The sequence below is a fragment of the Dipodomys ordii genome, unplaced genomic scaffold (genome assembly GCF_000151885.1).
Source record: "Dipodomys ordii isolate 6190 unplaced genomic scaffold, Dord_2.0 Scaffold190, whole genome shotgun sequence".
Lineage (NCBI taxonomy): Eukaryota > Metazoa > Chordata > Mammalia > Rodentia > Heteromyidae > Dipodomys > Dipodomys ordii.
The window spans coordinates 1542409-1566261 of record NW_012267406.1 but is presented as its reverse complement, the minus strand read 5'-3'; the positions used below and the strand labels follow the sequence as shown (position 1 = coordinate 1566261).

General features: G+C 39.1%; 1 protein-coding gene across 1 annotated transcript in view; it reads left to right on the top strand.

Annotated features, from left to right (window-relative positions):
- Positions 1–23853, top strand: part of Cpa6 (carboxypeptidase A6) — a 274164-nt gene that overhangs the window by 208208 nt on the left and 42103 nt on the right. The window contains exons 7-8 of the mRNA XM_013034477.1: positions 9799–9909; positions 10636–10723. Coding sequence (XP_012889931.1) covers positions 9799–9909; positions 10636–10723 — 199 coding nt within the window. The remainder of the gene's footprint in view (positions 1–9798; positions 9910–10635; positions 10724–23853) is intronic.

Below are 23853 nucleotides of genomic sequence, written 5' to 3'. Positions count from 1 at the left end.
GCCTTGAGCTGAAGGACAGCGCCCAGGCCCAGAGTTCAGGCCCCATGACCAGACCCCAAAAAAAAATGCCTTACAGATAGCTACACAAGAGGCTAAAATTTGAGGCTTGTAGTTCAAAGTCAGCCTCGGCAGACAAATCTCAGAGACTCTTTCCCCAATTAACCAGCAAAAGCAAGCTGTAAGTGAAAGGTATGACTTAAGTGGTAAAGCATCAGTCTTGAGTGACAAAGCCAAACAAACTCACCAAGTTCAAGCCTCAGGCTAAAACCTCTCTGTCTCTGTCTCTCTCTCTCTCTGTCTCTCTCTCTCTGAATAAAGAAACTAGAATTTATAAGGTCAACATATGATTTCAGTTTTTCATTCTTCATTCACAGACCCTATTGTTCATGTAGTTTTCAACTATTATTTAGCTATCCATTTTCATATTTAACAACATCATATAATGTGATATAAACTGTTTTTATAGGGCTGGGAAGGTGGCTCAGTGGTAGAGCGCTTGCCTTGCATGCCTGAGGCCCTGGGTTCGATTCCTCAGCACCACATAAACAAAAAGAAAAAAGCCTGAAGTGGCGCTGTGGCTCAAGTGGTAGAGTGCTAGCCTTGAGCTGAAGAGCTGAGGGACAGCGCCCAGGCCCAGAGTTCAGACCCCACGACCGGACCCAAAAAAAAAAAAAACTGTTTTTATAGATTAAGTTCTCCTCCCCTGTCTTCTATTTCCTAAAAAGCCTTGCTTGCTCTAATTAATTCTTCCAGTCTTGAATTTTAAACATACCTTTGTGTTAAGATTCACCCACTTTGATGATGGAACATTTTTTACCTTAAATAATTTTAGTTCTGTAGAGTCCAGAGGAGGATTTTTTTTCTGATGGATGGTGTAATTTTGCTTCAAATGGTGGTTGAACTAAGCTGTGATATGCTTGGTTGTCCTAGGGTGCCCTTCATTGTATGTCTGGTTAATATTTTTAAATCCAATGCAGTGAATCCAGTGGAAAAACAAGGTTTTTGTTTTTTTCTAAATTTATCTTTTAAAAACCAGTAACACCAATCTTCACAAAGATCAGCTGCTCTTATAGTGGTGAACAGGAACTCTTCCACATAGCCTTGTTGGCCACACAGGGACTTTAGTAATAGAAAATTTATCTGCAATTTATCCAAGGTTTATCTGGTGGATTCTGATTTATGAATGTATGTATTTATAGTCTTGGTCATTTTCGATACCAAATAGTCATTCTCTGTCTTCCTTCAGCAATGCCTTAATCTACTACCAAATATATTTCTATTTGCCTCACAGAAGATAATACCCCAAACACTTTCTTTGATATCTTTTTTTTTAATTTTTATTGTGAAAATACTGTGCAGAGGGGTTACAATTACATGGGCAAGATAATGAGTACATTTCTTATCAAGCATTGCAGCCTCCTCCTTTGTTTCCCCTTCCCATCCCTTCCCAGCCTCCCCCGCGCCCCCATCCAACCCACCCCCCCCCCCCCCCACCAAAGTTGTAAAGTTCGTTTTCGACATGACAGCTTGTACTTCTCATTGTTGCAACGGGTCCACCTGTATCCTTATTTAAACGACTTGATATCTTTTGATTTAAAATTAAAATCGGTTTTAGGGAAGCACTCTTATTGTAGTAGAGTGGATGCAGTTCCAAGGGATTGCCACGGTGAGGCGTGTGGTGCATTGTTTTATGCTTGGCTTCCGGCCTTGACTACTTGTCCTCATAGGCAACAAGAGTAGTCAAGAAATTAAACTTACAAAGCCCAGATGCAACTTGATTAATAGTCATCTCTTTTTCTACATGTACATGTGGTATGCATTGATTGCTAAAAAGAATTCTATACATTAAAAGCAAAGAATGCCCCCCATTCTTTATGGTGATCACATACCTAAAAAGGAAATTAGACACATGATCAAAACATATTCAGAAATCTACACCATTAACAAAATGATTTGTGTCCTATTATTTAAAATATTCAATTAAGATAGTCTCTCAATAATCTTGTTCAGCATGTAACAATCATTACTTTGTGATCATTCTTGCTTTGTCTAACCAGATGGAGAATAGCGGCAATTCTTAGAGAGTTATAAAAATCACAGATATAGCAAATGAGTTACAATGACTCCCTGCTTGTTTATCAAGGAAAAATACATTCTGGAAAATATTGAAAAATAAATCCATTTTAAGTAGAACATTGGGGAACAGCTTCCTTGATTATATATTATCTAAAAATGAAGATCCTTAAAAATTAATATGAAAGTCTCAAAACATATGTAAAATGAAAATTGACAGGTTATAATAAGTCACAAACTCAAAACAACGTAACAACATTAGGGGTTATTTGTGTAACTCTCGGTGCTTAAGACAGCAGACAATTTTCAGTAAAAATGTGATGAAATGAAAAAAATGATGATTCAAACTATAAAATAAACATTATAATAAGTATAAATGTAATCACCTTCAATAATAATTAAAGATTGCACATTCTTTTCAAACATAACTGGAACATTCACAGAAATTGCACTGATACTAGGCAAGAAAGGTTCAACAATAACAAAGAACCTATATTAAATAGTCCATATTCACTAACTGGAATGAATTGTTAAAAAACATTTGTTTAACAAAAAAAATTATGCTCTTAAATCTTACAGACTGAAGAATAAAATAACTTATAAATAAGTAATGGTTTCACTAAGTGAGAACAATAACCATGGTAATTTGGAATTTGAAAACATAGAGAGAAAAAAATCCTACCAGGCCCACTGGATTCTGTGTAAACAATGGTGTGAACTGGGCAAATGGATATAGACCACATGTAGCAAAGCAAGGCCACACACACACATGGCGAGTTGTTATGTGACAGCGATGGCATGTTAGTTCCCCCTCATTATGGATGAGAATGGTTAGTTGCACACAGAAAAAAATGACAACCATTAGTAAAGATAAAATCATGTGAATATGCCCCCACTAAAAAATCTACTCCTAGATATGTATCATAAATAAACTCATATGTGTCTAGGAGAAATGTGTAACATAACAGTGAAATTGTAACATAAGAGTGAAATTGCAAAATAACAGTGAAACGGCAAACACAACTTGACTGTCCAAAATATATTGATCTAAAATAAAGAATCAATATATATTATCTGTACTAGAATACCATTTAGCAATTATAATAAATAAGTTCTCAATAAACATTGCCAGGAGGGGAAAGGGAAGTGGTGAATAGAGTCTATATGGTCAAAGTACTTTATATGCACTTATGAAAGCAAATTGTTGGGTGGGAGAATAAGAGAGAAATAAAGGGGGTATATTGTATGCATGTATGGAAATGACACAATGATGCTCCCTTGTACAACTAATGCAGGCTAATGAAGGAGAAACTATATTCCTAGGTGAGAAAGAAAGGAAGAGCATGAGGAATAAAGAAGAAGTGATAGAAAAGCTAAACGCAACATGAAGAGACAAAAAGGCAATAAAGAGGAAAATAGGAAATGGTCTGCAGCTCTAATCCTGGCTCCCCAGGAGTAGGGGAACCCCAAACCACAACCACAATGTAAGCCAGGCAGCACTGGTTACACCAGCCTGGGAGTCCGAGGTGCAGGAAGAACCTGCAGTTCCCACAAGCCTTAAGTCCAGTGTGGAGATCTGGGCTGATAATGACTCCTCCTACCTGGCCAGGTAGCATTGAAAAATCTATTGAAGTTCTTTATTAAGAATCTATTGCATTGCTTGCCATATTTTGAAGAACTGTCCTCAACCGCCATCTTGGGAAGGACCTACTGTTTTAGACAGCTACTCTGAGAACCTGAAAGCTAGGAATAATCACCAGTCAGGCAATCTGGGGTCACCCTGCCACCATGAGAAGCCATCATGAAATGGGGAGGGTTGGATACAGATCACTGAGAAGTTTAGGCCTCAGACAATGGAGGGTATGAAGGTGGTCAGTGACCTCACCCTTTGTGGCAAGTAGCAAGTCATTACTCCCAAGACCTTGCAGATTGCTGCATTAGAAAACCCCCAAAGAATCTTCTTTTTGTTTTTTTGTGGCCCCATCTCAATAAGTAAGATGGTTGTGATGGTGCATGCCTGTCATCCCAGCTACATGAGAGACATAAATAGAAGGAACACACAGACAAGACTGGCCTGGGCAAAAGAACTTGAGACACTATTAAGTAACTAAAAGCAAATGCAAGTATGGCTTATGTAGGAGCATACCTGCCTAGCAAGCATAATGCTCTATATTCAGTCCCAGTGTAAAACACACACACACACACACACTCACACACCATGCTAAACCCTAAATTAGTAAATGGAAAGAAGTAATTAAAATCAGGATAAAAAATAATGAAAGTAAAAGAAAAATACAAAGGACCAGTGAAACAAAGAAATTACTCTTTGAAAAGATAAACAAGATTGACAAACTTATAGTCAAACTAATCACAAGGAAGGGAGAAGACAAACTTAATAAAATCAAAATGAAACACGAAATATTACAGTAGGTAATAGCTAAGATGACATACACAGACTACCATACCCAGCTTGCTGGTTGAGATGAAATCTCTCTAATCTTTTACCCAAGATGGCCTCTAACTATGAGTCTCCCAATCTCCACCTTCCAAGTAACTGAAATTACAGGTGTGAGCCACCATATCCAGCTCTGTAGTTAGCTAATTTTTGGCAGGAGTACCAAGAGGGCACAATAGGGAAAGAATAGCCTCTTCAGTAATTAGTACTGAGGAAAATAGGAATAATTCACAAAGAAGTGGATGAATTATGAATGAAATATACAAATTAAGAAAATATGAACACTTTACATGGAAATGAATGAAATTAGACTCATGTCTTGCATCATCTATATGAATTAGTTCAACATGAATAAAAAGGCTAAATATAAGACCAGAAACCACAAAACTCCTACAAGAGAATACTGACAGGGGGAAAGTGCCTTGATATTGGCCTGAGTCTTAAAATTTTAGATACCACACTAAAAGCCCAAGTTGAAAAAAACAAGTCAGTAAGACTACACCAAAGTAAAAATCTGCATAGAAAGGAAGCAATCAACAAAATGAAAACATAACCTATAGACAGACAAAAACTTTTGAGGCATATCTGATAAGAAGTTAATATGCAACATTTATAAAGAACCCATAACTTAATAGCAAACAAAATAAATAACCTGATAGTTAAAATGGGCAAAAGACCTGAACAGACATGTTTCCAAAGAAGATGTTAAAATGGCATCAGGGCCAAGTGCTGGGGGCTCATACCTGTAATACTAGCAACTCAGGAGAATGAGATCTGAGGATCATGGTTCAAAGCCAGTCCAGGTAGGAAAGTCGGTGAGACTCTTTATCTCTAATATAAACTACCAAAAAGCTGGAAGTAGAGCTGTGGCTCAAGTGATAGAGTGCTAGTCTTGGGGAAAACAAAACACAAAACAAAACCTCAGAGACAATGCTCAGGCCCTAAGTCCCAGAATCAGCACCAAAAAGAAAGCAAAAAACCTCAGGTATATGAAAAGAATATTCATATCAAGGAAATATAAATTAAAACCCCTATGAGATAGCCCTCCTAGCATTAAGATTGCTAATACTAAAAAGAGAAGAAATCTAGCTAGTAGGAAGCTGAGATCTGAGGATTATAGTTCAAAGCCAGTCTTGGCAGGAAAGTTCATGAGACTGTTAGCTCCAATTAACCACCAAATGCCAGAAGTAGAGCTGTGACTCAAAGAGCATTAGCTGTTAGCACTAAAGCTCAAGGACAGTGCCAAGGCCCTGAGTTCAAGCTCCAGGAATGGCACAAAAAAAGAAAGAAAAGAAAAAACAGAGAAGAAATAACAAACATTTGTAAGGACACAAAGAAAGGAACAGTACTGTGTTCGCTAGCTCATGGTTGGTAGCATGTAAGTTGCTATCACCATTGTGGACAATCGTATGAACAGGGTTAAGGAAATTACAAATTACAATGCAGCATTATTTACAACATGCAATAATACTAACATTCATGTCAGTCAAGGATAAAGAAAATGGAACATCACTGAGCCTTCAAAAAGATAGAGGTGCTGGCACCTACTTCAAAAAAGCCCTTGGGGAGCTTTCGCTCAGTGAAATGATCTGGGCACAGAAAGAAGGATGTTGCCTATTTCACATAGACGAAGAATCTAAAGGCTAATAGTTTTTAAAGACACAGAAATAGATAATAAAACAGTAACTGGAGGGGAGGACAGAGGTAAAGAGAAAGATAATATAATTATATTTGTTATTTTAATTAAATAAGAGAAGTTAGATATGTGAGTTTGCTTCATTATAAAGACTATTTTATAGTCAGTCATGGTGGCTTAAAACGTAGGTACTCAGGAATCAGAGTCTTGGGGGTGGCTGAGCAAGAAGCCCATGAGACCCTGTCTCAGAGAATAGCTGTGCATACCTCTTATCTAGTTATATGGGAGGCTGAGGATTGCAGTTTTAGGCCAGTTTAGGCAAAAATAAAAATTTTAACAAAAGTTCCTATACCGCTATCTCAGTGGTAGAAGCTGAGCATGTAGTACATGCCTGTCATCCCAGCTATGAAGAAGCCTGAAACAGGTGCATCATGGTCCAGACACATGTCTGAGCAGGAAGAAAGACCTTATCTCAAAAATGTATGACCAGCCAAAGAGATGGTTTGGGGGTATGACTCAATTGTAGAGCAGTTGCTTAGCCAACATGAGTCTCTGAGTTTAAACGTCAGTACCACCAAAAAAAAAAAGATGTTACTATAGTTATCATGTAACATCATCTTGTAATCCTTGATAGACACAATAAAATCTATTCTTTAATTCCAGAAATTAGAAATATTCTTTTATATCTAAAGGTATGAAGATGATTTGCATTGAAGGAGAAAGCAATATAAGAGATTATTACCACATTGATCTGCCACACTGGCGCTAACATCATCTGTGCTCAAGAAAGGGGTGGGGGGAGGCGTGCCCAGTTTGAGCTGAGCTAAGTGAGCCAGCAACTCTCCCCAGAGCCAAAGGAGAGAAACGCCATCATGTTCCCCTAGTACCTTTTCCTGCGTTGTGTGCCCAGCCCCTTTCTCCTGTATTCTGGAAAGCCACAGATCTCTAAGAAAGAAACATAGCCAACCTCGTGACTCTGCCTCTTCTATAGCCACAGAAGACTTTCCTCCAAGCAGTAGAGAATCTGCTGTTTGGAAGAAAACACACACACACACACACACACACACACACACACACATCAGGTAGAGTTCCTTCTAGTGTCGGCACAAGACAGTGAACAGAAAGTTTTTTTATACATGACTTTCTTTCCAGGCTAGTTGGCCAACAATTTATTACTGAGCCTAAAAACAGCAAACAACTATATAATGTTTACCAACTTGGATAAATTTAGTGGATATTTAAATTTGATTTAATTTGTATATTTAGATATATTAATATATCTAGTGGATACATTAAATGATATGTATTTAAATTATAATAAAAATGTGTATCTTAACCCATGCTCTTAAATGTAACCTATTTCCAACATCATTTGTTTTCTAAATTTAATTTTATTGTGATGTACAGCGGGGTCCATCATCATTTGTCATATGATGAGACCTTATAACAAGTTGCATTATTTGATTCCTCCCTGTGGACAGAATCCTTACCTTGTAAATACTGCCTGTGATGGGCTGAGAAAATCTACTTAGAGGAGATGTAAAAGAAGATTGAAATTTTAAGCATTAAATCCAGAAAGGAAAATGGTTAATATTATCCTTGAGTTCAAGCCCCAGAACCAGCACTGATAAACATTTTTTTATTTTTTGTTTTAACAGATTTCAGTAAGTCCTAGGGATCTTCTGTATAGCACAGACTCTATGGCTAACAATACTGAATTATATATAGAAACTTTGCTATACCACTGCACCTATATCTCATGTCACATGTTCTTACCACACAAGATACTATAAATAAAGAGTTCAGGATGGAATTCTGGAGGCAATGACATGTTTATGACACAGACCACGATAATGGTTTCATAGAGTATATAACTTCTAAATTCAGCAAGTTATATCATTTAATATGTACAAAGTTTTCTAGAACTATCATACCTCAATAAGGATAGTTTTTAAAACTTGAATTATTCTTTTAATATAGTAAAAGGAAAATCAAAGCAAATAAATGAGTATAAAAATGAATGCAGGGTTGGGAAGGTGGCTCAGTGGTAGAGCGCTTGCCTTGCATGCCTGAAGCCCTGGGTTCGATTCCTCAGCACCACATAAGCAAAAAGAAAAAAGCCAAAAGTGGTGCTGTGGCTCAAGTGGTAGAGCGCTAGCCTTGAGCTGAAGAGCTGAGGGACAGCGCCCAGGCCCAGAGTTCAGGCCCCACAAAAAAAAAAAAAAAATGAATGCAGTTGCTGGGTGCTGTTGGCTCACACCTATAATCCTAGCTACTCAGGAGGCTGAGATCTAAGGACTGATGTTCGAAGCCAGCTTGATGAGGAAAGTTCATGAGACTCTTTTCGCCAATTAACCAACAAAAAGCCAGAAGTGGAACTGTGGCTCAAGTGGTAACATGCTAGCATTGAGCAAAAAGCTTAGGGAGAGCACTGAGACTGAGTTCAAGCCTCAGAGCAAGCACACACACACACACACACACACACACACACACACACACACAAAAGATATTTCAAAATGTCTCCTTTATCAACTTGACTTAGTATATGCTATGGTTTTCTATTTGAGTCTAAATTGATACTGCAATTTCTTCAGATTTGAGGTCAGATATGATGTAAGTAAAACCTAATTACAAAAATAAGTCCTCAAAGGAGCCACAAAGGAATAAGACCTCAAAGAAAACAAAAATGTATTCTCTATTAAATTTCTTATAGAAAAGTCAGAAGCAAAGAGGAACTTTCAAGTTTTGAGATGAGATTGCAACCAATTAGATGAAAACAATGACATAACATGTAACTTGCATGTTAAAATATATCATGCATTAGATATCAGCATGTAAAAGTCATTATTTCATCCACAATTAAATGGAATCTAAGATGAACTTAATTTTTTTTTGTGGGTCCTGAGGCCTGAGCTCTGGGCCTGGGTGCTATCCCTCAGCTCTTCAGCTCAAGGCTAGCACTCTACCACTTGAGCCACAGCGCCACTTCCAGTTTTCTGAGTGGTTTATTGGAGATAAGAGTCTCAGGGCCTTTCCTTCCAGGGCTGGCTTTGAACTGTGATCCTCAGATCTCAGCCTCCTGAGTAGCTAGGATTAAAGGCATGAGCCACCAGCATCTGGCATGATCTTATTATTAAAGAAAAAAAAAGTATAACAAAACTGGGTGCTGGTGACTTAGCTACTTAGAAGGCTGAGATCTAGAAGATCACAGTCCAAAACCAGCTGCAGCAGAAAAGTCTGAGAGACTCCACCTGTAAAATAACCATCAAAAACTGGCTGAGAGTGGCTCGTGGCAAAGCACTAGCTGAACAAGAAGCTGAGTAAGTATGTGGCCCTGAATTCAAACTTTAGTACCACAAAAAAATGTTATGTTCTTCACCAATTTAAAAATGTAGTCAAATCTGAATTAATATGAAAGGCTGCCTATTTAATCTGTTTCATCAGGCTGAATTATTAGTGGTAATAAAGTTTGGTTCAGATGAAAGTTTCAATGTGTAATGTCAAAGAGTATAGATCAACTTACTTACTGCTTTTCAACTTACTGCATGTATATTTCTTATGGCCAGGAAGGGTTTCTCATGTTATTTTTCCCTTCATAAGAAAAAACAATTTAAATGACTCCTTTGCCTTTTAGGCTCTTCTCACATACAGGAGTGACCCAGCCATGAGAAAAATGTTGAATCATCTGTATTTCTACATCATGCCTGTGTTTAACGTTGATGGATACCATTTTAGCTGGACACATGTAAGTCACTTCACCTCTTCAACTGAAAAGAGGACTAAAGAAGTCAGACATAGGACAGGAAGGTAGCATGGTGGGCAGCCCACTGAGTGATTTCAGAGCTGCAGATAAAGCCTTTGCTTCCTCTCCAGAGCACCAACCTTTTGATTTCATTGTCATAGTTTACATTTGCATAAGGTTTCATATAAATAAAGATCTCTCCTTCTAAATGAATTGTGAGGGAAAAAAAATCACTGGCCTACTCTTTTTCCTGTGAAAAAGTAAGACCAAGAGAAGGTAAGAAACAGGAAATTTGTGACAAATACTGCAGTCTGACTCTGAGTCTTAACTGCTGATATAGTCCTTTCTACTCCCTGAGTTTCCCTATTCACAGAAGAGTTCGCCCCCTGAGCAATACACATCCTTCACTGACTGAGAAACTAAATGGCATCAGCAGGCCAGGTCTTGGTTATTTGCACCTGTAATCCTAGCTATTCAGGAGGCTGAGATCTGAGGATCATGGTTTGAAGCCAGCAGAGGCAGGAAAGTCTGAATCTCAATAAGCTATCAAAAAGCCAGAAGTGGAGCTCTGGTTCAAATTGGTAGAGCACTTGCCTTGAGCACAAATGCTCAGGGACAGCACCCAGGTCCTGAGTGTAAGCCCTAAGACTGGAACAAATAAAATTAAATGATATATAAATAAAGAAGCATGAGAGTGACCTTTTGTGTTTCTTTCTTTGCTGGGTTTAGGATCGATTCTGGAGAAAAACAAGATCGAGGAACGGGTTTCACTGTCGTGGTGTTGATGCCAATCGTAACTGGAAAGTGAAATGGTGTGGTAAGTGTAGAACCTAATAAGGATTCACAAACCAAAGGTTCCTACAGGTATCACTCCGCAAAATGACAAGCCCAATAGCACTCTACTGGGAAACTGACTGTTTTATGTATTTAAAATCCTAATGAAGACACAAATAAGGGCTAAGAGCATAGTGCTATTAGAGCACTTGTCTAGAATGTGTGAGGCCTTGGGTTAGATCCATAGCACCACAAAAAATAGATAGATAGATAGATAGATAGATAGATAGATAGATAGATAGATAGATAGATGATAGATAGATAATAAGCCACAAGTAGGTACATTATTACTATAATATGCAAAAGGATGGAAAGTTCTTAATTAATATATTAAAAATAAATCAGTTATTTAAATCTGTCAGCCCAATCCCTAAATTTGAATATATAAACATAGGGGGAAAAGATTAAGGAAAACCTGTCACTCATCAAAACTAACACAGGAATCATGATTTTATGGCAACAAATCTGGTTAAATGCATTTATTCTCTTCTTAAGAGTGGCACTGATCCCACTTTCATGTGTCTGTGGTCATCAAAGCTATTATGTCCTTCTCCGGAACCTGCCAGTCTTTTAGTCACGCAGTTCTTAGTCACTCACACTAGAAATGGATTTCTGCCTACTCTACCATTCATTGAATGACTGTAACTCAGGTATCAAGTAGGAGTGAAGACATCATTTTAAGGAAGGAAACCCTTTTACAGAATAAATCAGCAGGCATGGGGGTGGAGAAGGAATGAGAATTAGCCATGGCTATTGTACTTGACAACAGAAAAAGCAGGAGAAAGAAAAGTATTATAAAAATGCAGTTAGCCCTCAAAATATAAACCCTCAGAAATGAGGCCTATCTCAATTCCTCCATTCACAATGTTTTGTGTTCTGTATTAAACACCACTACACCCCATCCTACCCATTTCAGACAGAATTAAGTGGGCATGCATTCAGACTCCTTCCACACATCCTAACAGACAACAGCCCGCAGTCAATTAGAACTGGTGAATAAGAACATGACGTGGCTAAAAAATATATCTCTAAGTTATGACAGATATGCTTAATTCTGCCAGGCAGAATGATTCAGTCAATGTGTGTGTGTGTGTGTGTGTGTGTGTGTGTGTGTGTGTGTGTGCTCCCAATACTGGGGCTTAAACACGGGGCCTCACATTCTCCCTTAGCTTTTTCTTTCAGTGATGGCACTCTACCATTTGAGCCATACCTCCATATACAGCTTTTGCTGGTTAATTGGAGACAAAAGTCCCTGTGAGTTGTCTGTCTGGGATAGTTTCAAAGCAAGATCCTCAGATCTCAGCTAGGATTTACAGGAGTGAGACATTGCTACAATTTCCTTTTGTTATAAAGAAAAGTATGAGATTATAATAATCACACCCACATGAGGGTCTTATATGACTAAGATGAACTAATACTCATGAAATGCCTAATTTACTTCCCAGCCCCATAGAGTGCTCTAAGTATCAATGGTCTGTCCCTTCTACCAGAATGGAGTGCATTAACTCTGTGCCTTAAAGCATATAGTAAAACAGCTTCTCTTCATGTGATGATGAGAAATCATAAGCATATTTGCAGTTATGAGGGAGCTACATAAATGAAATAATGTGACGCTATAGATGGCTGTTTAGGTTTAGAAATTGTTTTCTCTAAACTAAACTGAAAGCACCAACATTTACCTTATTAGTTCTCGGCCTAAATGTTTTTATCTCCCCTTAAATCACATTAGGATATGTTGAAACTTAATCTCCAGTGCAGTAGTATAAAGAGGTGGAGCTTTTAGGAAGTGATTATGTCAACAGGATGGTGCCCTAGTGAATGGAATGCCTACCTCTATAAAAAAGAGGACAGCGGAACTGGGCTCTGGTGGCTCATTCCTGTAATCCTGACTACTTGGGAGACTGAAATTGGGAGGGTTACAGTTTGAACCCAGTCTGGGCAGTAACATCTGTAAAATTCCATTCCTAATTAAATAGCAAAAATCTAGTCTGCAGGTATGGCTTAACTGGTAGACCTCCAGCCACACAAGCAGAGCAAGTAGGAAGCTCTGAGCTTAAACTCCAGTACTTGCCCAAAAAAAGAAAGAAAGAAAAAGAAGTCAGAGGAACTGGTTTATGTTTCTCACCATGTGAGGGCACAGCTAGCCAGCCTCATCAATGAAAATAAGCCCTCACCAGCTACTGAATCTTCCAACACTTTAATCTTGAGCTTTCCATCCTCCAGAAATGAGCACAAGAAATCTCTGTTGCTTATAAATTTCCACACCTGCTACAACAAATTTTGTTATAGTGGCTAGAATGCACTTTAGCACAATAATATGACTGTATTATTAGAATATAGAAGCAATTAGAAGCAAAAATGCTTCCTCCTCCCTTGTTTTTGGTGGAACCGTTTGGAAGCTGATAATTAAGCAGCCATTTCATTGAATAGCAGGCCCCTGCACCCGTATGTATGTCATACCTAGCTCACGGTTGTCTCAGCTGGGTGCCCTCCGTGGAAACATCTAAATAACCTTAGCCAGCTCTTGCCTGTGTAAAGATAGACTGTTGGTAATATCCGGTTACCAGTGCATAGCTTCTTCCTTTCTTCCTCTTTGTTCTTCTTTCTTCACCCAGCATATTGCCTTCATACACACTCCTTCTTTGATCTCTTAGTTTCACCCCAGTGACTCCCTACTAGCATTCCTTTGATTATTTCTTTTTTTCAAAAAAATCATTCTTGATTTTTCTGCAATTCAACACTCAAAACATACAAGGGATTGTGTCAAATGTCGGTTGCAACATTATCTTGTAACATGCAGATGTGCACAGACTGGCCACTGCCATCTATCAGCCCAGAGCAGTTTCCAAAGCAGATTAAGTTGATCTGATGGGCAGGAAGACGTGGCCTCCTTTGTTCACAGCTTCCAATCCAACCCCCTCCATTTCTGTGCATATTGGAATTAGATAGATAGTGAACCACACTGGAGGGATATATTCTTAGATCTGCAGTATTGAAGCAAGCATGAAATCCCCTTAATTAAACATCCAAATGAACATTAGAAATGACCAGGACCATTGAAAACCCTAGATGTCAGTATCAGGGTGGCAAAAGCAACCATTTCTTTTTCTTAAATCACTGGGTGTGTCAGATCTGAAGAGCAGAACCTCAAAACTGCTTCTTGCCACAAAAATCTGCAGCCTCCCATATGGCAGTGGTTATACATCAGGGCATCTGTGGAGTAAACAGGTAGTAGAGAGCACCCAGCTGGAAAAAGTTACACTTTCCCAACTCTCCATACCTCCCTGGGGACCAGAGGCCAGGAAATGAAGATCATTGCTCTGAAGTTCCAGCAGAGGGACAAACTAAGTCAGGCTAGTTGCAAACTGGGACTAAATGCATACATTTTATTCATTCGTTTGCCAAAGTTAATTGAGCCCATTACTCTCTGCTTGGTAGTGTGTATTTTTCTTTTCTCTACATCCTCTGTGTCATAAAGTTTGCAGTAAGCCCAGATTGCTTTTTTTCTAAATTGCAACATGTCTAGGAGACAGGCCAAGCCTTAACCCTTGAATAGACATGTGGCACAAACTTAAATAAGGAACAGAGTGGGTGAACGTGTTGGTGAACCAAATTTCAGACAAGGGAATTATTTTGCTCATAGCTCAACAATAAATAGACAAGTAACCTAATTTTGAGAAAGCATAAGTGATTTAGACAGATATTTCTTCGAAAAAGATAGACCAGTACAAATAAGCACATTAAAAGATGCTCCAGAGCATACATCCAAGCCACCAAGTAGCCCTTCACACCCTGCAGGATGGCTGGGATAAAGATGGACAATCCCAAGTGTTGGCAATCATGTAAAGAGGTGGAACTCATGCTTAATGGTGAGAATGAAAAATGCAGCAGTTAATTTGGAAAACAGACTGGCAGTTTTTCAACAAATGAAGCGTGCCTTTATCCTATGGCATAGTTATCCCATTCCTCAGCACATACTCAAGAGAAATGATAACCTTGGTCCATGCAATAACTTATAATGAATGTTCATAGCAGCATTAGTTATAGTAGTCAAAACCTCAGTGTGGGGGGGAGGGGTGACTGTCAGAACAGGTATCCAGACTGGGAGAGAAGAAATATAATTTCTCCTCAACTCTGTGGAGAGGTAGGACAGACTTTTGTTAAGTGAAGACAGATGGATAAGAGTGAGAACAGACAGTTTAGTAATACTTGCAGCACACGCTGACCAGCAGAAACCTCAAGGAAAAGGAACTCCAAACAGAGGCTTAGAACTTGACTCTAAGGGATTCTTCAACCCAGAACAACAAATTTCAGGGAAGTAATGAGACTAAGGAAAGCAGTTTTAGGCTTCTGGAGGAAGGAAGGTGAAGATAAGGAGAATCTGATGGTAGATAGGGCATGAGGTTTGTTATGGAGATCTCTCTGTTGCTATGCAGAGTATAATCTTGAGGACTAGATCTGAAGGTCTAGTCACCTCCAGGGATCAGCTTCTGTCCTTCCCACTGTGCAGTAGTCTTTATAAATTTACATCCTGCTCCTTAGGCCAATAGGAGGAGAGCAAAGAGCTTTTCTGTATCAGGTATTTCTTTAAAAAAAAAAAAGTTTTGGGGTTGGGAAGGTGGCTCAGTGGTAGAGCGCTTGCCTTGCATGCCTGAGGCCCTGGGTTTGATTCTTCAGCACCACATAAGCAAAAAGAAAAAAGCTGGAAGTGGCAATGTGGCTCAAGTGGTAGAGCGCTAGCCTTGAGCTGAAGAGCTGAGGGACAGTGCCCAGGCCCAGAGTTCAGGCCCATGACCGGACCCAAAAAAAAAAAAATTATTGTGAAAATACTATATAAAGGGGTTACAATTACATGAGCAAGATAATGAGCACATTTCTTATCAAGCATTGTTGCCTCCTCCTTTGTTTTTCCCCTACAATCCCTGCCCTCCCACCTCTATGACTACACATCCCCACCCCTGCCAGTTGTAAAGTTGTAAAGTTTGTTTTTCATCATAGCATTTTGTACATCTCATTGTTGCAATGGGTCCACCTGTATCCCTATTTAAACAATTTGTTTTTGTTTCCCTTCCCCTCCCCAAATTATACAAACATCAAATACAGTGAAAACAGGGGTTATACCGTGAGGGAGGGACATACAAAGCAACAAAACAATCACCTTCTAAATATGTTAGAAACAATAGCAAGAAAGAAAAAACTACCTGTGTCCATATCTTAAGGTTCATTTTGCCTAATATCATCTTATCAGACCTTTTCTGCTTGTCTCAGACATAGACTAGTTATTGCAAATCAGGGAAACCATGGGATCTATGTTTCTTTGGGTCTAGCTTACTTTACTTAATATAATTGTTTCCAAGTCCTTCCATTTCCTAGCAAATGGGGCAATGTCATTCTTTCTGATGGAGACATAGAATTCCATTGTGTATATATACCACATTTTCTTGATCCATTCATCTACTGAGGGGCATCTGGGTTGGGTATTTCTTAACTGTCTTCAATTCAGTTATCCTTCTGGTACTAGGAAAGTATGTTCTAGTCTCCTAAAATACAATGGAGTGTTGTTTTGTCAAAAAAGTGAATGAAGGCACCAGATATAGTGGCTCAAGCCTATAATCTTAGCCACAGGATACAGAGATCAGGGGATTGTGGTTCAAGGCCACCCTGCATAAAAAGAAGTTGGTTGGAGGCATGGGTCAAGGTCAGGGAGGTACCTTGTAAATACAAGGCCCTGAGTTAGACAAAAACAACAACAACAACAACAACAAAACAAGAATGAGGTACTGAGACATGCAATATGGATGAATCATGAACGTTGTGTTAACTGAAATAAACCAATTTCACAAGATCAAATATGGAATCATTCCATCATTCCATTTATATGACATTTGTAAAATAGGAATAGGCAGTCCCATAGGGAAAGAGAGTGGATCACTGAGGGCCAAGTGCTGGAGAGCAGAAGGAAAAGGGAGTAACTGCTAATAAGTAAGGGTTTTGTTTGGGGGTGATGAAAATATTCCTGTTAGATAGTGGTGGTGATCATAAATACACTAAAAACTGTTGAAATATACACTGCTAAATGGTGAATTTTATGGTATGAGAATTATAGCCACCAAAAAAAATAGATTGTTATAAAAGAACTTTTAATTTCCACTTAGGAGCAAGTTAGTCACTTATTATGATAGCTCTTAGCCAGGTGTGGTGGCACATGCCTGCAATCCCAGCACTCAGGAAGCTGAGGCAGGAAGACCATTGGTTCTAGGCCAGCCTGTGTTACACAGAGCAAAACCATATATGGAAAAATAAAACTCATGTGTGTATGTGTGTGTGTGTGTGTGTGTGTGTATTTTGCTTCTCTCCCTGAGATTACCTTGGTATGGATATACCAAGGTATAGATACAACCAACTTACAGTGGTTGTATATATTCTCATGGAACATCTGAGGGGAAAGGAGAAGCCATTATGTGGGTTGCTTTCCAGCCAACGCCTGTGAGATAACAATAGAGGCCACTGGCCTAATTCTGAGGAAAACGAGTTCCTGCAGCTGAAGGGCTTTTGTTTCAAGAGATCTAGCTAGCTGAAAATCGAAGCTGAATTATTGTGAATATATATGGAATTTCAGAGGCTAAATTTGGGACAAGAAGGGGTGTGGACAACATTGCTACTGTCTAGAACTAGGAACTTGGGACTCAGGGATGGCTAAGGAGGATTTTAATGAAATCATTCCATGCGTATGACAATTCCTAGCGTTCTGTCACCACCGCCATTGGTAATACTCGGTGTGATCTGTTCACTTCCAAGGATTTTTTGAGTTGTGTTTGCTCTCAAGGGAGATGAGGAACTGCAGAGTTTGGCCTCAAGGAGTTTGTTCCAGGGAAAGTAGTTCACAGAGGGCTTTCAGAGACTTGTAGGCCATACAAGAATGCTCTGCCAAGCTTGGTATTGGTGACTCACACCTGTATTCCTACCTATTTAGGAGGCTAAGATCTGAAGATCACCATTTGAAGCCAGCCCAGATAGGAATGTCGGTGACACTCTTATCTCCAATTAGCCACCTAAACACCACAAGTGGAGCTGTGGCTCAAAGTGGTAGAGTGTTAGCTTTGAGCATAAAAGCTCAGAGAGTGTGAGTTCAAGCCCATGACCAAGAGAAATAAAAAAGAATTCACTGTCTAATAAGACCATGAGTGTCCATTACTGGAGATTTATAGACAAGATCTAGATAACTTGGGGCTAAAGATGAGAGTAAACATCAACTAGATGGTAGAACTAGACTCTTAAGATTCCTGTTATTTCCAATGTTATAATTCTAACATAGTTTATTTACATTAGGAAGCAAAACAAATGTATTAAGCACTGACTATAATCAAACATGTCAGAAATTATACTAGAAAGTCCTGAAAGATTTAATGAGTTCATAGCCAATTTCTAAGAAATTATTTTCAATTTTTGATAAATATAAAGGGAAAATCTGTTGGTTTGACATATTCTACCCCTCACTTCACAACCTTTTTAATGTAAAAAGATATATTAGTCACCTAATATCTTCTTATAGAGAATGAATGAGATAAATTACTATGATTATTTGTGCTTTTCTTAAAGGAGTTAAGGATAGAGAATCCTCAACATTTAGGAATTTAGATCATAAGAGATTTGCTCATGATTATTGAGGATTAGCTCACATTTATTAAAAATTCATTGTATACTAAACATGTACTTAGTATGTGACATGAATTTACTACTGTGCTTTTTTAACTGATAAAAAGAAACAAAGACGAGAGGAAACTTGCTTGAGAGTGATGGGAGATCCAACTGATACCTCCAATGTTCCTGTTTCTAACCAAAAGTCTGACTCCTTAGAGTTACTGTTATAAATTGGGCTAGGGAAATGGATCAAATGGTGGAGCCCATACTTAGCCAGTGCAAGGCCCTGAGTTCAATCCCTAGTAGAGGAAGGAAGGAAGGGAGGAAGGGAGGGAGGAAAGGAGGTAGGGAGGGAGGGAGGGAGGGAGGGAGGAATTTGTATCTATAAAGAAGTAATTCAGGTATCAAAAATAATTTTGTCCAAAATCCTGAAATATAGAAAGACAAGAGAGCAAGATTAGGAATGTGTACTGAGAGGGAAGGAATGAAGCCCTCTATCTACCACGTGAGCCCTGCCCCCAGCCACTCTCCCAGCTGCTAGTTCTGTTCTGGGGCCATACCACACAGGCAACTTTAGTATAAACTAAACCTATGGGCTGTAAGAAATAAGGTGATAAATTCTCCAGGGAGACATTTTTCTTCCCAGCCAAAGTTTGGCATCTTGCCCCGCTGGCAGAAATTTTTATAGCCCATCCTTTCATTTAAAGTGTCACACTTTGATTGTCCCAAGTGTAGGTGTCAGGTGTGTGCTCCCTTCCCATCACACTGAGGACCCAAGTCCTGACCTCCTTCCTCTTCACTCCCCTTCTTGTGACCTTAAAATAAGTGTGAAAATCAGAGGTTAGCAAACATACCAAGCATACTTGCAGGTTGTTTCTTTCTTTTACTTTTCTAAACTACATTGGAATATTACCTCAGAGGTTCACCATAACTAGCTAGATCCAAACTTTTTGGTTTGTTGTATGTTTGTTTTGTTTTTTGTGGGGTTTTTTTTGCTTTACTTATTTTTCAAATTACAACTTGGAATTTTTGCCCAGGGCTGGTCTCAGACCATGGTCCTGTACCTCCTAAATAGCTGAGGTCCCAGTGTGAACCTCCATGCCCAGCCCTTAAATGGATTTATTCATCATTTAGATATATTTGTAGCAAGAGCTTTTTATCTAAGTATGTACCCAAACTCTGTACATTGCCAAGAAAACCAAACTATCATTTTTGACATAAACATGACTACAATTAATATTGGCTTAATGATAGTTGCAGGACCTATCATTACTCTAACACCATTTAAAATAATCTTACCCACCCTAATCCTTTAAAACCCACCAAGGCCTGGCAATCTCCTCTCTTCTTTGCTGCCTCCTCCAAGTAACTTCATAAGAACTACAATTTCACAGTTCCAAAAAGAAAAATCCCCCCACACACAAAAAAGTGGTTAGCTTTATGGTATTTATCATTCTCACTCCAAAAGTGGCCTTCCAGATCCTGTTTAAACTGGTCTGTTGATGTTTAGGGGGAAGAGACAGCAGATGCTAAACTTGGGAAGAAAGTGGTTCTTGTTGATGTTTCTGACTTCCATGTCTGATGTGTTGTTAAATTTTTGTAATAGGAACTATGGACAACCTCTTTCGAGTGCACCTTTCCTACTGCTCAGGCCAAAAAAGATAAAAAAAAAATGCCATTTAAACTTGGGAATCTGGGTGTGATGGAGAGTTTACCACTTTGGGACCTGGAGTGACTGAGAGTTGAGGGGACAGGTGGAGGTCTCTCTCCAGTGCCTTCTGCTATCCCAGCTGCCAAGTGCAGCCATGGAGATGTGTGCTTTGCAGGCGGTGGCTTCACCCTCCTGCCTCTTCCCTGACAAGTGTCACTTCTTCCTCCTCTTAAAAGCAGACATCACTCTCTTGTTCCTTGTGAAATGCCTCTCAAAATCATCCAGGGAGGCTCCAACTCCAATTTCTTTCCCAGTGACTCTGAGTGACATCTACTAACTTAGTAAATGGAAAGGGGGAAAAATCACCTCCTTCTGCTGCAGCTTACCACAGAGAATTCTATACCCTTTGATAAAACCTTGACCTCTAAGGAATCTCTCATAAACATTTCATTCTCTGTTTGTCTATGTGACTTTAGCCAAGAATTCTGTTCTTTCAAAAACTGCCACATTTAGCTCAGCCTGTCTTTGACTTGACTTGGTGCTCAGGATCGCTACTGTCTCTTCTTTTGCTGCTCCACTGCAGTTTCTGTCTAGGCTTTGTCCTCTTAAAATTGTGGACCTATTAGAAACAGTAGCAGGCTATTCTCTCTGCTCCCTAGCACTACTCAGCTAGAGAATATGGTGTTAGTTCTCCACAGTGTTCCTCTAACTCAGCAGCCATTTTTTTTTACAAACATCTTTCTTTCCAGATAGATCACAGGCTCAACTGAAAGTCCTTTGTTTGTAAGGTTTAAAGAAAATTCAAGAGCCTTTCATTTTCTTCTCTTCCTATTCATACACTTTCTCACTAATACATTACTAAAAAGAGTGCTTTTGTCTTTGGGAAAGAGCTCTTAAGTTCTCTCCCCCATATTTATATGCAAAAATAAAATTCTATCTCCCTATTGTCAATTTCATACTCTTCATGCAGGACACACCTAATGATTTTGAAGATGAACTTTATTTAAAACTGCAGATAATAAATGGTGGTTGGTACTAGCTATGTATATGTGCACAAGATGTTTATTTCTCTGCTCATTCATGTGGGCATATTTGTAAGAATTTTCATTTGAAAGACAATATCTAGTCTGTTCCTAAAAGCCATCCGGACATTGAGGAAGAGTATCTTTACTGAAGTTTCTAATCGTGATGTTACAAAGATTTATAGTCTTTTGAAAATGACCCAGTTTGAAAGTCACAAAAGAAAGCACATATACAAAGGATATTTATCAGGGGACAACTGGAAGAATAGCAGAAACTGAGCTGCTGGTTTCACTAGGAATTGGTTTTGAAGTCTGAGAAACATGGCATAAGTTTTATAGCAGGCAATGCTCCAGTATTACGAAGCCTCTATTCTTGCTTTGAGCAAGGAATAACATTTTTGTTGTTGTTGTTGTTGTTTATTTTTAAAACTTCTTTTATCTACTAATCTTTTTTCTACCATACTGGTTGTTTTTCAGCATTCTCGAATTTTATCCAAAGCAAACTGCTGCTAATCATTTTCCTCCTGCTGTATAATTTGCATTTGAGAAGTCATGTCATTTTGTATTTTTAGACATCGCTTTCCCATCTCACCACTTTGATTTGGGGGTTCCTGATGCTGTTTTTTAAACATTTCATCAACATTATGTTCCTTCTAGGTCATTAATGTTTTCAATATTTTCCTTATCTTCAAAATTCCCAGCTCTCTTTTCACATATATGCTTATTTTTTTAATCCCACTCCTTTTGAAGTAGCTTTGCTTTGATTAAAAAACAATCTCAGCTGGACACTGGTGGCTCACACTTATAATCCTAGCTACTTGGGAGCCTGAGATCCTTTCTGCCAGCCCAGGCAGAAAAATCTGTAAGACTCCATCTCCAAAATAATGAACACAAAGAAGGGATAAAGAGGCATGGCTCAAGTTAGGCAGGTAAACAATCAAGCTGAGTAAGTGGGAAATCCTGAATTCAAACGCCCGTATCACCAGACAAAAATAACTCTTCTGAATGTTAATCTTTTTTTTTTTTTTTTGGTCATCGGGCTTGAACTCTGGGCCTGAGGGCTGTCCCTCAGCTCTTCAGCTCAAGGTGAGCAATCTACCACTTGAGCCTCAGTGCCACTTCTGGTTGTCTGGTGGTTTATTGGAGATAAGAATCTCATGGACTTTCCTGCCTGGGCTGGTTTTGAACCTCGATCCTCAGATCTCAGCCTCCTGAGTAGCTAGGATTACAGGCATGAGCTACCCGCACCCGGCTAAATGTTAATCTTATATGCAGATATAGGTAAACTGAGGTATTCTTTTTCATTGAGCATATTTTATACGTTTTTAGAAATCTGTAACATGCTAGATCATGACAAGAGATATATGGTCAGTCATCTGACCCTTATCCTGCCTTGCTAAACAGCATTTTCCAGGAGCCTCCCCCTGCCCCAACCCAATGCACAATAGAAGTCACAAGAGGCCCCAAAAACAACTGACAAGTAATGATAGGAGTACTTTTACGATACAGGGGGAAAAAGGCTTTCTTTTACAGTGGAAGAATAAAATACCACACATATTTTCTATAGTTCTCACCTCAGAGATTACCAAATGCAATGTGAATCTTTTCCGTTGTGTACTCAGCTACTCTTTGTTGAGCTGGCTGGCTATTGGGAACATAACACTGAACAAAACAAATGAAGTCAGCAGTGATGGATCCTCTGAAGAAAACCCCAACAGCAGGAACGTGAGGGTGAGTGCCAGGGCGGCTGAGAGAGCTGTCACAGTTGCAGAAGGAAGCTCGTGCTGCTGGCTGTCACTGTAGAATAAAGGTCTTGGGCAAGCGCAATGGAAGTGGATGGGGCAATATCAGAAAGTCCCTGAGTTGGTAGCACCTTTGGAGTATTGAGGGCAGAGTAAGGAGGGCTTCTGGCTGGAGCAGAGGAAGGATGAGAGGGAAAAGAAGAGACAAGGTAATGTCAGAGAAGAGACTATAGCAAGGTGATATGGGTCCTGACTCTGCTCTGAATGGAATAAAATGACAATGACAGTAGAGGGTTTTGAAATGAGGAATAACATGAACTGATTAGTTTCTGAGACTTTTGATAGTAGATATTTGGATTCAAATTATCTTTTCCTATTAGAAAGTATCATTCTCCAAGTATAGTAAAAAGCATAACCTAAAAATATTGCCATCCACATCTTTAGACAAATATGGTATACAACAGAATGAGCAGTAAATATACTTTTATTATATAAAGAATGAAGAGTTAGCCAGGTGCTGGTGGCTTATGCCTGCGATTCTAGCTACGTAGGAGGCTGAGATCTGATGACTGGGGTTCAAATCCAGGTAGTAAAGGTCATGAGACTTAAATTAACCAGCAAAAATGCTAGAAGTGGAGCTGTGTTTCAAGTGGTAGATTGCAAGCCTTAAGCAAAAAAGCTCAGGGTCAGTGCCCAGGCCCTGAGTTTCAAGTCTCAGGATCAGCACAAAATAAATGAAAAGTCCAAATGCCAATGGCTCACACCTGTAATCTTAGTTACTCAGAAGGCTGAGATCTGAGGATGTCAGAGAGCCTCAGAGGATCTCTTCAGAGCCACCCTGGCGAAAAAATATCTGAGAGAATGATATCACCAATTAAACAGCAAAAAGCCAGAACTGGAGGCATGGGTCAAGTGGTAGAATGTCAACATCAAAAACAAGTGAGAGCTCAAAGCCCTGGGTTCAAATCCTGGTGCTACCCCCTCGCCCCCCACACAAAAAAGATAGATGGATGGACGTGGGAGTGGGGGGAGAGGAAGAAAGAAAAAAAGGAAGGAA